This window comes from Clarias gariepinus, chromosome 8 (genome assembly GCF_024256425.1).
Source record: "Clarias gariepinus isolate MV-2021 ecotype Netherlands chromosome 8, CGAR_prim_01v2, whole genome shotgun sequence".
NCBI lineage: Eukaryota > Metazoa > Chordata > Actinopteri > Siluriformes > Clariidae > Clarias > Clarias gariepinus.
In genome coordinates, this window is record NC_071107.1 from 23,930,522 (window position 1) to 23,949,083 (window position 18,562).

General features: G+C 36.7%; 1 protein-coding gene across 1 annotated transcript in view; it reads right to left on the reverse strand.

The window, feature by feature from the left end:
* The window catches only part of epas1b (endothelial PAS domain protein 1b), a 37,577-nt gene extending 24,253 nt beyond the window's left edge, over positions 1 to 13,324 (reverse strand). The window contains exon 1 of the mRNA XM_053501905.1: positions 13,170 to 13,324. Coding sequence (XP_053357880.1) covers positions 13,170 to 13,195 — 26 coding nt within the window. The 5' untranslated portion in view covers positions 13,196 to 13,324. The remainder of the gene's footprint in view (positions 1 to 13,169) is intronic.
* Positions 13,325 to 18,562: the final 5,238 nt, after the last annotated feature.

Below are 18,562 nucleotides of genomic sequence, written 5' to 3' on the forward strand. Positions count from 1 at the left end.
CCCGTGAAGCATTCAAGATATGAATTAAGATGTTTACATTTTATAGGTGGAGCTTTTAAAGTACTGCAAACTGCTGTATTTTTAAATGACTGTGACATGACCAGGGTGTAGCAATAAGCACCTAACCATAATTTTAGTATGTATTATATTAAGGATTTTTTGGGGCTTTGTAACAGTACATGACATCAGAGTGCAGTGAGAATGTCAAATAGTAGGTAATAGCATAAGCCCAGGTCTGACAACACTTCCTGTGTCTCATATATTTCCTCTTTAAAAGCAGGTCAATGTCCAAAGTCTAAGGTTTCTTGTGAACAATATCTTCACAGTCAGATATCCACAGACACAACACGTCATATAAGCAGAATTGCACATACTGTATTTTTTTCTAATGATAACTAATAAAAAAAAAATAAAAAAAGACATCTATAAAAAAGACAAAAATAACATCTGAAAGCCAAATCATTCCCAATTTTAATTCAGCTTAGCTATACAATCCAGCAAATGAGAGCGAGCCAGTGTACAGCAGGTGGTGAACGAACACACACAAAAAACACACACGCACACAGAGAGAAGAAAATACGTAGAATTATCATGTGATTTATATACTTTGCCCCTGATTTCATATTTGCTCTAGAAATGCCACGGCCAATGAAAACAAAAGTCTATTTGCGTGACTGAACGCAAACCTCAGCCTGGACTGATTATCCAGTTGAATATCGGCAATGCAATATGTTTTCTTTGCTCAGCAACAAATATATAATTAATCTAAAAAAGGGGCTAGAAGGAAATTTATGAAATAAGCCTAGGTCAGAACCATACATGATAAATGTTGTGTAAATAAAGGGTTCACTTTTTAGAATGCATTTGTAGTACTGCCACAAATTGAAACCAGTTATTAGCAGAAAAACGCTCACTTTTATCTACTTTTAAATGTACATTTAGACTATTTGGAGCAGGGCCAAAAAGTTTAAGAGTCGTCGTAAAAATGCTTCCATTTTGCATTCTTTATACATATTTGAAATGCCTAAAGAAAAGAGATTAGGTGTGAAGAAAATCTGACATTTTGTTCAATCCTGTTAACAAGTATTTGCTTACATTTAAAATAAAATAAAAACCATGCAAAGGGGACCAAAGAGCAGCCCATCCGGTCGGATCCCACAGAAAAGCCAATGCAAAAAAATCATGCACAGGGCCCAGCAGGCAAAGAGCCCAAGGCCACTGACCTGGCCTCCAGACCAAATCAGACTAAGCACCCATGGGATACATGGGGTCAATATACTACACACTCACCAGTCACATTATTAGGTATAGCTGTTCAACTATTTATTAACACAAATATCTAATCAGCCAATTGCATGGCAGCAACTCATGCCCACATGGGGAAGGCGATCTGCTGAAGTTGAAACCAAGCATCAGAATGAATAAAAGATTTGAAAAACGTTGCCTGGTCTGATTAATTTAGATTTCTGTTGCAGTGGTGGTATGGTTAGAATTTGGCATAAACAACATGAAAGCAGGAATCCATCGTGCCTTGTATCATCGGTTCTGGCTTAGTATAAATTGTGCATTTTTTTAATGCCTAAGCCTAAGCCTATCTTAGTATTGTTGCTGACCTTGTCCAGCCCTTTATGACCACAGGATAATTCACCTCGTCACAAAGCTAAACTTATCTCAAACTGGTTTCTTGAACATAACAGTGAGTTCACAGTCACCCGATTTCAATCTAATAAGAGCACATTTGGGATGTGGTAGAACAGAAGATTTGTATGATAGATGTGAGGCTGACAAATCTGCAGCAACTCTGCGATGCTATCATGGCAATCTCTAAGAAATGTTTCAAGCGCCTTGAACCTATGCTACTGTATGAAGAATTAAGGCAGTTCTAAAGGTAAAAGTGGGTCCCAACCCAGTACTAACAGGGTGGACCTAATGAATTGGCAGGTGAGTGTGTGTGTATATATACAAAAACACACATATTAAAGTATTTGTGTAGTATGACCTTGATGGAATAATGATAAACTTTAGCAATGATAAGCAACCGTGTCAGACCTTAAGAGAAAGGAAGGGTAAGTGAAAAAATTGAAGACAGGAAACTTGTGTGCGTCATGCATGTTTCACCATAAATTCACAACAACAACAAAAAAACCTACCAACATTTACTTAAAAGAAATAAATGACTGTTTGAGCTGAGTGAAGAAATGGCATCTATTCACTTGCATACACACATGTCCTACCCAAGCAGATGGACAGGGGCAAGAGCTTTCACTAACATGAACCTCCAAACAAAACAATTACCTGTTGCCAAGAAGCAACCCCTATTTACTTTGACTTGCACATTTCCCAGTGCAAAAAAGCAATGAAAACAGAAACAATTCTAGGTTAAAAACCATGTTTACACAGCTTAAGAAGCAGTACACTAGTGCATGGAATCATTGTGGCTCCCTGATCCTGGAAAATGTTAATTTCATGTTCATTCATCCATCTTTAGTAACCACTTTATCCTGGCCAGTGGACTGAGAGCTCATCTCTAGAATATTTCGGCCAATCTGCCTACTTGCATGTTTTTTGGAGGTAGCGAAAAACTAAGGAACCCAGATGAAAATAAGTCAAGCAGAAAGTTCACATGCAAAACCCCACAGCAAAGTGGTGAGGTCCAAGAATTGCATCACTAACCAATATAAAATGTCTAGGGTAATGTACTGAACAGTGGAGGCTTAATGAGGGAGAAGAAGTTAGGGGTAGCAACATGAAAATAATCCTTAAAGTAATTCGAACCGCAAGAGTTCCGTAAGTGAGATGTCTTTAAATGGTTTTTTCCCTAAAATTACTGTTATAACTGTCACTTCCCATCACACAACTTTCTTTGTTTTCTGTGGAATGGCACAAACTAGTTTCATAAGAAAAATTACTCCCTAAATGATCCTGGCCCTATTCCATTTGGGCTAGAAAAGGTCACCTGACTCAACCAGCTAAAGCAAGAATCATGAAAAATGAACCCCACTGACACTGAATTGCAGAAGGGAAAAAAATTTGAATTTATAAATAACATTAATAATTTTTTGTGGATGCAATATATTAGTACATGTACCAATAAATGAATAAATATACAGTGGACATTGCTAATTGGTACAGTACGTACTACACCGATATATTTGATTATACACTACATGAAATATACCTGTAGGCAGTAGTCAGTGCCAAAAAAAAAAGGTCACCACTTCAGAAGGGTCAAATTATTGGCCTATGTCAAGTACTGAAAACAATTAAGGGGATTTGAAATGACTGGAATTCAGTAAAAATCAAGTATAAATATTGAAAATAAGAGACAACAACTTTTTGACAACAACTCACACGTTTTGCACTAAACAGCTGTGTGGCCATAAGAAAACAAACAAACAAAAAAACACTTGAATTTTCTAAGGACCATAAAGATTGGACTTTGGACCGATGGGAAAAGGTCATGTGGTCTGGACCCTATTCCAGAGGGACATATTGTTATAATCTAGGGTTACTCAGCGGCATTATGTGGCAATAAAATGATGTCAGTTGAATCACCAAGTTATCACTTCAGTGGACTTTTTCTTCCCTGATAGAACAGACATATTCCAGGATTCACATTGTGAAAGAGTTATTCTGGGACTATGAGGAATTGTTTTTTACGCATGCATTCGCCACCTCACTGTGCACCAAGATCAACCTTGGAGTTTGCAACATTTTTTATTTTTTATTTTGGCCAGGCAGTGTAATATTGAAAACACTTCAGCAGATTCTTTGGTGGTTTACCATGTGGATTTAATTTCTTTTTAGTATAACTCATACTCAAAACTGATGACTGCAGTATAATAAAAAAAAAACTTTTAAACAGTTGGCTGTTTGTAACACTTTCTGTTAATAAAACTTCTTAAATATCTGGACACATGTTAGTAAATGTAACTTTTGGAATCTTCAGCAGTGCAATTGTACAGGTCTTCATTGCCCTTTGTTTTGAGCTTCATGCGGCACAAATGTTCAATTATGGACAGGTTTTACAGCACCTGTACTCTCTGTTAGTACCCATGCTGTTTGGCTTTGTCCTACTAAAAAATTCACGGATTACTCTGAAAAATATGGCTTTTGGATGACAGCATATGTTGCTTGAAAATTTGAACATATTTGTCTGCATTAATGTTGCAGGCACTGGCACACAGGCACAGGCACACCCCCATAACATGACTTTTTGGACCTGATGCTAATAACATCTTGGTTCTTTACCTCTTTGGTCCAGGAAAAACAATGGTTGTTGTTTCCAAAAACCATCTAAAATGTTGACTCGTCTGACCACAAAACACATTTCTAGTGTACCACTGTCCATCTCAGAGGAGACTCTAAGAGTTTTAGACATTTCTGGACAGTACTGATGTACAGTACTAATCAAATATTTGGACTCATTAGTGTACTATACTGTCTGGCCAAACGTTTGGACACAAACTTGGATTTATTTTTCTACATTCTATAATAATATAGAAAATTTAGCTGTTTTTTTTTTCCAAAACCATGAAATAACACATATGACATTACAGTAGATAATTAAATAAAAACAACAACAGTTAGTTGTTACTTTAAGACATGAGGGTCAGCTGTGCTAGAATAGTTTTTGCAAGAACAGTATTGTCAAGTGCATTCGCAAAACCCATCAAGCACTGTGGCTCTCATGAAGACCATCCTAGGAAAGCAAGATTCAAACTTTCTTCTGCTGCAAAGAAGTTGCTCGCTTATAGATACTGTACTAGTCTCAACAATCACCACCTCAACAGCATCTCAGATTCGAGGGCTTTACAAAGTATAAAAATAAGACATATTAAATGTTAAAAGGAGATCACTGAATATTTTAAATGCATTCAGGATTGTTTTACAATGTATATGAAGTTAGAAGGTGTGTTCAAATCTTTGACTGGTGGTGTATAGCTACCACTTTGCCATGCAAAGCCATACACTGCAAATGTAAATGCAGCAACAAATTGAGTTAAAGGGCAGAGGTTTATCAAACTGTTCCCAAGTCCATGTCATGATATTTAAAGCAAAGGTATTATATTTTTTAAGACAATGATGTCTAAGGGATTGGTGATCACTGTTGAGTTATCTGGAAATTTGCACATCAGCTTCTGCTTCAAACTCAAAAAAAGCCATTAGCCAACTACAGGGACATAAAGATCAATTCTGGAATCACTTTTAAATTCTTGTGTCTGACATCTTTGCAGGTTACACAACAATTGTTCAAAGTAGATTCAACTAAGTGGTTGATAACGTTAAATGAAAAACCACAAAAAAGGTACATCACTATTTCTGAAAACAGTTAAATTATTACTTATAATAGATAACAGTTAAATACCTACTTCTAATAAATGTTAGTTAAATAAAATGTAAACAAATACAACAAAATTATTTAACTAAGCTTAACACATACTATTCCATAAATCGTTTAAGAAACATGCAATACACAACATCATATTACATTTTTTTTAAAACATGCAAACAGTAATGAGCACTAAGCAATTAAATCAAATATCAAGCAACTCAAAATTCGACCCTGCCCTTTACACATGGAAATTTGTCCGGTTTTATTAAATTTCTTGATCATACTGCCGTGTGTGCAAGGCACAAAATCCTTAAAGTAACGATGATTCAATGTTGGCAAATTGGCTGGTCCCAACCCATCCTTGCTCTAGAAGGACTAGGCCATGCTTGAAAACTCTATAGCATACTTGGCTCAGCACCTGTTTCTCATCACCTTGTTATTTCAACTTGTCACTTGTTATTTCTTCTCAATTGGCCCTGTTCCAGCGTGTGTTGTGCATGTTACAGCCACCACATTTTAAGATTTCAAAGTGATGAAAGGTTACAATTGACTAATTTATAGTTTTATTGCCAATTTTCCAACTGTTTTGGAATTGAGGTTGAAGTTGGAATCTGTTCTTTGCTCAATTAATCTACTGTGTGTTCAGCTTTAAAAAAAAAAAAAAAAAAAAAAGAAAACTGATGTTTAATGTCAAGAAATATTCACTTTTTTTAAATCACTTACTTGGTTTTGTCATGACCAGATTTATGGCATCAACACCTAATGTTAGGCACTTGTGACACTTTATTACAAGAACCTGAGCTCAAATTTCTATTACAAGCTTGTTATGACGAGGAGTCACCAAAACACATGACATGGTAACCCTTACCTGAAATATCAGCCAATCCCAATTAATCTTTAAACAACAGGTATAAAAGTAGATTTGAAGTTGCCAGAATATGAACATTGCTTTCTTTGTACTGGACATTTGTGTTTTACCGACCCTTTCTTTTTCTGGAATAAAGTATATTAATAAACCCCTTCCTATAACCATGCAGCAAAATGGCAACCAGCCAAAACAGAGTCTCTCATGATAATCCCTACATTTTTCCAATCTACACAAGCATGGAAGCACATTAAACTCTTGTGGGCTCTGGACTTAATTGGCAAACAGAGTTAACCAATCATACTTGCCAATATTATTACAATTGGTAATTGTAATTCACACATACTCCCCTGTTTCAGTTTTCATTGCTTAGTATTTTAGCCACATGCAAACAAGTATGGAAAAAAGTACCTTGTTGGCGATTTATAAAAAAAGGCTTTCTTTGTGCATTTTCATTTCCTTAATAACTTTTGGCAATATTTTTTGCAGGTAAACATGGACAAATTACACATATTCCAGATTCTGCTACAGGCAAACTAACTTTTCTAACAGGGACAATTTTCAACCAGTAAACTGCAGCTTACCTACAAAATATTCCTTATTTAATACTATTAACATTAAAATTAAGAACAAGTAAAGATTACCCGTGTTTTTTTGCATGTTTTTCATGTGGTTCTTGCATACAAATATATACTATAAGTGTATGAGATTTTCCAGGCCATAAATAATTCTTTTTTTTTTTTTTTTTTTTTTTACCAATGAGCTAAAAACATTGTGGCAATTTCCTTTCGGTTTTCTGCAGTAAGTAAAGTGATTCCTCTACTTACTTATGTAATAATTAAGTAGAGGAAGTAAATATTAAAATATTCTTTTGATTGTGTAAAGCTGCTTAGCGACGATGTCAATTGTTAAAAGCACTATACTGTACAAATAAAACTGAACTGAACTGAATTGAACTTATATGCTTACATGTATGCATTATCCAAGTATACAGTAAAAATCACTTGGTTTACTGTATCTTAAGTATACTGTATTTTACGTACAGAGCATTGATGATACAATGCTTAAGGGAATGAGAATGAGGTATGAAAACTGGCCAAATGTGTAAAACTAACTGCTAAAGACCTAATTTTTTTTTGATTAAATAAAATAACAGTTAACTTTTTTGGCCTGAACCATTGGCTGGAAGAAAAAAAAAAAACGCTTTAGCTAGTTTACCTCAGCAATGACTCATTAAATCATTGTTCAGACTCTTTTAAAGGCAACCTTTACCCCAGATTACGTAATGTTTATCGGAAAGCAGACATAACTAGCGAAACTTGCTACATGCATTTAAAGAGAAAAAACATTTTTTTATAGACCTTATAACAGAGAGAACAAAAGTGTACACACACACACACACACACACACACACACACACACACACACACAACTGTGCATTTAACACAATATATAACGGAATGGACAAATGAGAACTTTTGCCTTCTCTATAGCTAGTAGAGTGGAAGCGTATCTGTGAAGTACATCAGATACCTGAGCTACAAAGCACACAAACAGATGCCAAGTAAGATAACTAAGACTAAGAGCTGTCTTACTAAACAGCAGCCATTTCTACAGTATACTGATAACTATCACTACGTTGGACATCCATCAAACTACTCTGAATAGCACAGAGGGGCATATATCTGGGAACTAGTGTTTGAGCATGGTTACAATACAATACAGTACAAATGCCTCATCACTACACTTTTTTTTTTTACCATTTGTTGACCTATAACTCAAACTTAATTTTTAACTGATCGATTGATTTACACTGATTCGTACTTAATCTATAAATTTCTGCAAATTGTGATTGAGCACATCAAATATACATTGAAACATACATTAACATGTCAAAATGCAATGCAAGCTATGCCAGTTATTATTTATTATTATGAATAACGATTCACAGTCAAGCCACAAGACATGTGCAAAGAACAGCAGAAACTGAAAACTAGAGCAAACAAATTGCCTAGGCAGCCACTGAATATTAGGTTTAATAAAGAAACAGGCTCATGCATGTACAGTAAGTCATTTGCTCTTCTACAAAGCTGACTAAATTAAGCCCTGTGTCCCCTCTGCCATGATAGTCATGCTAATGCTGGCAGAAGCTCTCCTGGAACTCCGAGTTGACCTTGAATCTACAAAAGATAGACAAACTGCTTCTGACAACATTCAGTCTGTAATTATTATATAGCATTTGCCCTGATGGACACTGATATGCCCTCCTAATTCGATAGCTACAATAAAAATAAATATTTGATTGATTATAGGAACAACCATATTGATAGTTCAATAATGCAGAAATAATCCTGTTTTCCTTCTCGAATTTCCATTTACATGCTTGCTGACTTGTAAGTAAATAGACATTTAATGCAACTCTGGGATTGCTTAATAACTTTGCTATTCATGGCCACTGACCCCAAAACACAAAAGAAAATCTTTTACTGGTACAGGTATGTTATGAGACCGCTAACTGAACCACATCTTTTGAAACTAAACCAGACGCGGCAACATGTTATTTTCAACCCTGTGCAACCTACTAATGGTGCATAACTAGAGAAAAGGTTGTCTTCAAATGACTCATGCCCAGTGCATACCATGCATGCTGTTCCATACTTGGGAATAATAAAAAGTAACTTGCATTGTAAGATTGGACAAAATTGTTCATAGCACAACTGAAGAATTCTTGAAGGGTCTAGATTTTATATTTTCTCTTAAAACTTATTGACCTAAAGATCTTTTCTTTTTAAGTTACTGAAATAACGTAATCCAAGTGATATAAATATTTAAAAAACCTCTCTCACTCAATTTTTGGCATGCTGCATCTGTAGGACAATTGTTTCTTATGTTTCGTGTTCCCTAGACAGCAAGCAATAAGGCACTAGGGTCTTTTTTAATCAATCACAGGCAGGTTAATCTTTCAGTCCAGGATTACCAGGTATGTGCAATCATTGCTAGAATTAACATATTATACAACAAGCTTTATATCATTTGAATTTATACCTCTACAGCTCTAATCTTTACAAATTAGTGCAGAGAAATGCAAACCACACCTGAAAAGTGTCACCATCCGTATATGTTATGTATCAAAATATTATTAACCCCGCTACCCCCCTGAGCACTCTTTCTCTGTGTTTTTAATCAGAATGTCACTGGAGAGCACGAATGTCTCTGGGTAGCCTCGGGTGGAGCTCAAAAATCACAGCAGCCATCTGCTCTTCTGCCACAACTATTTTCATAATAAGCAGCACCATGCTTTGGGCTACACAGCAACCAGACAAGAGGAAATCCACAAAACTGAATTAACCAACCAGGCATAGGCACAGACTCTTACCATTCTCTCTTGTTAATACTACCATCATATACCACAGAGGTTTGTTTAACAGTTTTGAAATGATTAATTTTAACATGACAAAAGCCCTTTAGGGGGCAGTGGTGGCTCAGGTGGTTGAGGCTACGGGTTGTTTATTGGGGGGGGAGATTGGGATGCCTGGAAAGCTATCCATTCGTGCCGTGGCCTACCCTCACTTGATTAGGAAGGCCTAACAAAATACAATAGTACAAACATTAGAAGGATCATTCTTAATTTTATTTTAACCTTTAAAAAGCATTTATGCTACGAATACTGTAAAAAACAAAGGGCTAACCGTCTGAAATTCCTTTACCATGCAAATTTATAAACATTTTTGTCAAAGATTTTGCCTTCTTAATAAACACAAACTGAAAAAAATACTTCCTGTGCTAATCCCGTATCCTTTAGAACAGTTTGTTCCCTCACATTGCAAAACAATCAACATTAGTGCAACCTCTTTCACTCATGGGAAGCGAGATCTTTGATGAATGGTATGATATGGGAGTGCATTAAAGAAACCTACTAATATAGGCACATACATTCAGCTCATATAACCATACAGTAGAAAACAGTAAGTTATTTACAGTACATCTGTCTAAAATCTGATTCTGTTGGAAGTGGAGGACAGGCACAAAGGGAAGAGCCAGGAGACAGGCATGTTAGGCAAAGGAAAGTTCTAGTCAAGACCAACCATATGAAAAGGTGTTGAAAAAAAAAAACAGAAAAAAAAAACAGATAAAAAAAAAGAAGAGCATAATATCTCAAACTAAAAGCTTTGTATGTGCCCCTGCTCTTAGCCGAGGGTAGGGATTTAGAGGCCTAGATTCACATTTTCTCTAGAGATCCTGTCACAATAAACTGCACATTTTTGTAGACCAGCAGCTGGGAGAGAATTCTCCGCACTCAGTCATCTTCTTAATCTCCTCTACAACATTAGCCCACATGAGACTAATACAATACCACTAATGTCAGTTAGAGGGTTTTTTTCTGAATGGTGCTCACATGGTAAGATCATCCTTACATGAAAGCATGGCCCCAACTTCATACAACTTTGTATCACTATCATGTTACATTGGCTGACTGTCTGTTTCTCCCATTGACACTCAGGCAGTAGAAAGTGCATCCTCTAATTACCTGTAAGCCCTGATAGACAGAACAGAAGGCATCTGTTCTTCGCAAAGCTGTAAGCTGGGCATCTCTGTTTGAGGACTGAGAGGCTCTGAGGTGGCAGGGACAGAGCTTGGATAGAGCATTGGCAGGGCTGGCACTGAGATACCTGGGAAGCAAGCCAGTGTTTGCCCTTTGGCCAAAGGATTTGAGAGCTCAGTTTAACAGTTTTGAGTGCTAAAGTCTCTCGCTTCCTCAGTATCTCGATATCCAACAGAGATATTAAGACGGTGTTACTTAATTGTCCCATTATGCCGTCCAACTTGAATTTTTTGTGTATGATTGGTATACACAATGGTGTACTGATTGAGGCAAGTACAAAAACATTTTAGTAGATATCAGAGTACTTTTAGACAACATCCAGACAGGTTTTCTCAAAGGTTCCAAAAATGATTTAAATGAATTTTAATTGAGAAACTGTCTCTGGAAGGGTTCTGACCTTCATGGTTCCTTTCATGTTAGAAAATGGTTCAATCCAATAATTAAAGAGTTTTCCCCGCAACTCCCGTCCGCTCATATGGCCATAATTGAAAGTTTATAATTGTACCCATATCAAGCAATTATACAGGCTTTACTGTTACCAAATATTTTGGGTTTTTTTTTTCTCGTTTTTGAGATATAGAGCATTTTAAATTAACTTAATAAATTTTAATTAATTTAATAAATAATTTAAACATTTGTTGTAAAATAATAAACAGGCTCTGTATAAAAAGCAATTTTCAATTAAAATCAGAAACAGCTAAAAACGGAAGTCCCTTAATTATTTAACGGCGAATAAATTACAAAGACTTCCACACCATACATACATTTCTAGAGGTCCAAGATGGCTGACACATTTGCTGCAAAAGCCTACTCACTCCAGTTCAGCCGCAGTCCCATAAGGAAATGCTCAACAGTTTTTGCATTCCCATCTGAATTGCAATATCCTGATTCTAAAGATACATGCTCTTCATTTGAGTGTAATACCAATGTTTGTGTTCAGTTTCCCTCTGATTGATCTGATAAACGCATACAGAACATGCAGGGAACTACCAGTCACGAGGCCGGGGCAGACTTTTAGGCGCTTTACCAAGCGTGCACACACACGCAAACACGGTAACCATAAAAAACTTTCAGCTTGTCTTAAAAGGCAGCAATTATATTCTATGAATTTTTCACAACTTTACAGTAGTTGGTTTATGGACAAGCAAACAGTCAGAATGTTTTTTTAAAAAAAATTATGCACTGTCCAAAATTTACCCGAGCAGATGTCTTTACACTATTTGTGATAAGAACTTCACCTCTCAGTTAAGCAACATGTTTTTTGTTTTTTAAGATTTCTCAACAAAACAATCTGAACAATCTAATCTATTAAATGCAGCCTGTGGAAATGAATTTGTCGTCATGACGATTTATATTATCTAAGCCATAATAACAGAATTAGGCAAAAATGTGGTAAGATACAGAATCGGCTTAAAATATCAGGAAAGGGAAACCTTTAGTGGACTTGGTGACATTTGAAACCTGATCTTAATATCATAATTCAATAGGGGTTATAAATTCTGTTTAAAAATGCATAAATAACCAAAAGAATGTAACAATCATATCAGAGACTGGACATATTGTTTCTTAGAATAGTAATAATAATAAAAAAGATCTGTATAATCTGTGAGGGTCAAATTATTATTGCTGTTATTATTATCATTATTATTATGGCTGTGAAGAAAATAAATAGTTAATTGAATTAATTGTGTTATAATGCTAAATATTTTGTGTAAACTGCACATTAAAATAGCAGGAATAAACTGAACAAGCCAGATGTTACCAGTGTATTTGGTTTTCCAAACATCTTCCCTCATGAATGAGGGCATTACATATTAAAAAGAAAACACACACATACACACGCACACCAAACATAAATGTAAGAATGTTCTACTAGTTACAAATTGACCTACATTTCTTTAACCACAATTACACAAGAGTCACATTACATCAATGCCGCAGCAATCTGAGAACTTTTTTTTTCCTTTAGTAAATTTCTCACCAAGGACAACAACTACACACAACACGCAGGTGACACGGCGAGAGTTTTGTGCGTCATTGCGCAACACGACTTACAGAATGCTACAAAGTAATGCAAATGGTTGCATTTAAGCTCCACTATAATTAAGTCATTAAAGCAGACATAGATTAGTAATTATCTTTATATATTTATAGCCTAAGCATATATTCGATAGAACACAGGAGTTGATTAATACAGCAACAGGTTCTGTTATTCCTTCCACAAAAGCGCAAAAAAAAAAAGAAAAACTTTTACCTAAGACTTTACTTTCTAAAGAGCAGCTGTCAGTGCGGACTGATTAACCTTACAGTCTCTAGCTGAGTGACACAGCAGTGCAGCGTGTTTCATGTCAATCTCATCAACTCACCTTTTCTTGTCTTTCTCGGCTGTCATCTTTCATAAGTGTCCCCTCACTCAGGCGTGCGGTTCTCGTCGATACTTAGAAAGTCACAAACAATAAGTCCTGTGTGTGTGTGTGCGCGCGAGAGTTTAGAATAAACACAAAAACAACAACAACAACAACAAAAATGAAAAATGAAATAAAATCCCCTCCGGATAGTGAGTTGTTTGTAAGTTCGCGAGGCGGTACAGTCTCAGAACACTGCCGAGGATTGTACAGCCTTCCAGCAGATAATCACAGGTTAAATCCGAACACTCCAGCGCGCGCTGCAATGACAAGGTCGCGCTTATTAAAAAAAAAAAAAAGGAAAGAAAAAAAAAAGAAAAGTCTGAAGAACTTTGTACCCCGTCAGCGCACACGGTCTCACACACACACACTCATACACACTCCCACACTGCGCTCAGCTGGTCGCCTGCCAGCGGTCAGATTAATCCGGGCATCCTGATTGGTTAGTTCGCTCGCAAAAAACACGCCCACCGCTTCACCACGGCTGACAGCTAAAAACGAGTCAAAAAGGACCAAAGTGTGGTGACAAAACTACATCTACACTCATTTAAAACATTTATTTAGTCCACAGGCCATTTCAGAAAGGGTCTGTGTTCTACAGTTTTGATTTTTGGCGTTTTAAAGCACTGTTTTATCGTTATATTATTACTGTCTTGATTTACCTCAGGGTAACTAAAACATCAAGAGATCTATCTTAATCATTTCTAAATTTCATTTTTCAAGGTTATTAAATGACGAATAAATCATACAGGCCAGCACTGTTAGTTAGCCCTGTCGCCCTGCACCTCCGGATTCCTGGTTCGATTCCCGCCCCCACATGGTCTTTGTGCATGGAGTTTGCATGTTCTCCCTGTGCTTGGTGGGTTTCCTCCAGGTCATCCAGTTTCCTCCCACAGTCCAAAGACATGCAGGTTACTCTAATTGCTGTTCTTAAATTGGCCATTGTGAGTGTGCCCTGCAATTGATTGCCCAGGGTCCATCATGCCCTATAAGTCTCCTGTTACAGGCTCCAGGCTGCCTTCAGCCCTGTACTGTATACAGGATAAAGCAGTAGAGATGATGAGTGAGTAAGTAAATCATAATGTGAACAGTCTTTTGGGGTATTTCCAGTGTCTGAATTGTTTGCCAGGCAGCACGGTGGCGTAGTGATTACCACTGTTGTCTTGCACCTCCAGGGTCGAGGGTTCGATTGCATGGAGTTTGCATGTTCTCCACGTGCTTGGTGGATTTCCTCTGGGTGCTCCAGTTTCCTCCCACAGTTCAAGGACATGCAGATAAGCCTAATCGGCATTCCCAAATTGCCGGTAGTATGTGAGTGTGTGTGCACCTGTGCGTTTTTGTGCTGCGATAAACTGGCATGCTACCTCCAGGCACACACAACCCTGTACAGGATAAGCCATATAGAAGATGAGAGAATAAATTAATTATTTAAATGAATGTCATTGTGACAAAGGTACACATGACACTCCTCACTTTTCACTAAAATATTATTTATTTATTTATTTATCACTTTCAACATTTGCCATAAACCAGCTTTACATAAATGTGCACATTTCAGATGTAATTTTACATTTATTTTATTTATTTACTTGTCCATAATAAGCTAATCAGAGGCAACTGTGGCAAAGACAAACTTTCTGAGACAACAGAAAGAAGAAATTCTGAGTGGAACCATATTTAAAAGAGAACCCATCCCCATTCGTGCGACACAATAATTAGATTATGAATAATTCCCTTATCTAACTGTGTGTAAGGTGAACATGAACAACTACTGCATGCAACCAGGAAATTATTTATTTTTTAAACTTAAAGTCTATTTCGTTAAAGTTTTAACTCTTCCCTGTCAAAGATTTAGGTACAAGGCTGTTCATGGTGGTTGCAGTCTTAAGAAGTCATAATCATAAAAAAAAATTTCTAATCAGTTGCATTCCAACGCCATCTTCATAGTTTCCGAGTAAATCTTTTAAAAAGCTACTGCATGCTGGCCATCATATTTTTCATTTTCTTGTCTTGATAAGCCAAAAAGCTGTCACATGCATCTGGAACTAGAACAGGAGCAACTTTTTTTCTTGTTCTTGAAAGATTTAGAAGATACAGCATCTCTTTGCTGGCATTTATTTTAATGCTTATTATCAAAGTAATAATTTTTCTTTAATATTCATTGATATTTATTTCTGCCAGCATAGCTTTGTATAGAAATAAGTCACAATATGACAGACAGCATATCGAACATCATACTGACATCATACTGCATTTTGACCAGTTATGGGTCAAATCTCATCAATATCCTTTTTTCCCCCACCGTACCTGTAGAATCAGGAGGTTTGGAAAACTGGCCATTTTCTTCTGGTTGCATCCTTATCTTGTTGTGACTGAATGTGTTCCACTGTAGCTACTAACACCTTGTTGGTGCAAGTTTTTTGTGGAATGCCCCACAGCCAGATTTTTCTACAGAATATCTGTTGTTAACCTGTTTTTTTTACCTTATCTGAGTTTTTCCAATTCACTCATTTATAGCTTCGGAGACATGCAGGAGAACCAGTTGCCAAGGTATTGTCACTAGCACCATCATAAGAAGAGAGGTCTAATGGTTTAGAGGTATGAGAGCTCCTCTCTTATGTTCAGATGACCTATGTTTGCACCAGTAGTGGCTCAGCAGTCCAGGGCTCAGAAGCTTGTAATGTTTAATTACAGCACATTACTGCCAATCTGTCACTGTTCGGTCCTGAAACAAATCCTTGAGCAGCCCCTAACTCCACTAAGAATAATTGTAAGTTGCTTTAGACTTTATTCAAGTGTTTGTTACATGAGTACAATAAATATTTTTTATCAAGGTTATTTCCAGGCACTATGCACCACGGGAGCTTTTGTGCGACTGCTTGTTTTGACTTGTTTTGATTGGTTATTCCTTGGCTGTTTTCTTGTAGTTAGCCAGGTTTCGGATTGTTTAATTATGTAATATCTGCAATTATTTCCCATCTTATCCCTCGTCTCTAAAAGTACAAATTAAGTCCAAAAGTAGTGGATTTTATAACACTTTGTAAATACTGTAAACAGTAACATGCTGGCATAAAATTACAAAATTACAGTAAACACCATCATTATTCTTCTGTCATATATTTTAATCCACTTTAAAGTAATATATTGTTGAAATACATTACAGTAGATGCACAGTCAAATGCTGATTATGATTGACTGCATCAGCTGTGTTTGACAGAACTTATTGAATTTACCAACATATGGTATAATAGAAAAGTCCAAGGAGCGCAGTGCAGGTCTGGAAAAAAGCATGTGAGTCTAGAACATCTCTTGGAGGTATTTCAAGATCCAAGATTAAACTACTGTATGTAAGTATGTAAGATGGACAATAGGTTGCAAGTCTAAGTCAACCAAATTTTATGAAAGCAATCAGAACAAACATTTAAATTGGTAGCAAAGGCCAGACAGAGGTAATGGATCTACAAACAGCATGAACTACAGCAAGACAGAACCATAATCCAATGACCACAACTAAGATCTATGATCTCACCCTGGTCAAGGCACACTACTTGTCATTTTTATCTCACATTGCTCTTCTGACATGTTCATGTCGATTTCTTCTTCAACATCATTCATACATTTCTATCCACAAATGACCACTAAGTGCTTGTTTAGTCCCATGTCATTTTAAAACTGGATTTTGCTTCTGGCAGGTCTGCCTCTTTGCACAGTTTTGTCTCTGCAACTGATCCAGAATGCACCCGAAGAACTTTAACCACTCTACATTGTTCCACATCACCCCACTGCTAGGCTACCTCTACTGGCTTCATGTAGATTTTGTTTTGTGCTATTTTGTTTACCAACAAAGCTAAAAATGTCCCAGCACCCACTTACCTCAAAGCAATTCAAGCACTGCTCGACTGGACCCACCATCTCTCAGAAAAAGCATGCATCAAGACTCTTCTCTGTTTTGGGAACTAGATGCTGGAATTAACTTCCTTTGGCTATCCAAGCAAACAAGCAGCCTTTAAACACCATCTAATGACCTACAGTACCTCTTCCTGTAGTACTTACAGTTAATTTGCAATGTAAAAATGATCATATTCTTAGTCCATGTTCTATTGAACAAGTGACAGAATGTATTTATTGCACATCTGTAAGTTATACTGGATAATGGTGTCTGCCATATGGTGTTAATGTAAAGCACAACCCAAATTTTATAAACCAAGGATCCATGAATAACATCATAAGAAATTAAGGTATGGTACTGACAAGGCTGTAAGCATTAGAGTTGAGAGCCCTTAAATAGTGTGTCAAATCGAAACCAGATATATATAGTTAGTAAAATAGGGAACATTACATTAGGAAGCTTGTACACTTTACTCACTTGCCACTGGCTCTGATTCGTCAAGCAATGAGAGATAGAGGGAATGGCGTTACGGGTGGAGCAGGGCTTATGGCTCCCTCTGCGTGTTTAAAAGCTTAAGCTTTTGATGTTGATCCATAGTAATATACACTTGGGCAGCCAGCACCTGTTACCAGCCAGCTGTTGTGTCCATGAGTATTCTGTCACAAAGTGCAAGACAACCAAAACTTTATTCATAGCAGTCAAAACACATCTGTGAATCACAAAAGGTAACAATGGCCAGGCAAAGGTGATGCAATCTACTAACAACATGCACTAGGACGAAACAGATTGATAAACCAGATAACTGCAAATAGAGTCACAACTAGTGTTCCAGGAAATCAAGGCTTCGTACAGACTACTTCACCGTGGACATTAGTGGTTGAATGGGAATGATAAGAGATGATGTCCTTGGAGCTATCAAGCTAAATCTTGGGAACTGTATTTGGGTGCCATCTTTAGAGCATACATGAGTTAATGGGAAGTGTAGCTATACTTCGCCAAGGTTTTAAAGTAAAACCCAAACTTTCACCCTCTGCTGAAGGAAATCGGTTCAAGAGGTTGGAAGTAGCCACCGAGGCACAGGCCTCCCATGATCTGAAAACTGCTGAAACACCAGAATTAGTCTCTACAGTGAAGGAAGATTTACCTCATGATTTGAAAGGATTATGTACAAAAACATAGCACTCACCTTAGTGTTCATTTCATCAACAAAAATAATGATGAAAAATATTCATTGATGACCTTTTTTCCTATGACTAATATCACAGATGAACGTTAACAGTGACTAAATTATCATTTAAATATAAAAAAATAAAAACTAATAAAACATCTAACTTTATTTTCATCAACATTTAATTTCACAACATTTTAATGTCACAATCCACTGCGATACGCACAGTGACGGGGTGTTCCAAGCTCCGTCATCTTTAACTCTTCATTATGACAACAGTATTACTCGGGCACATGA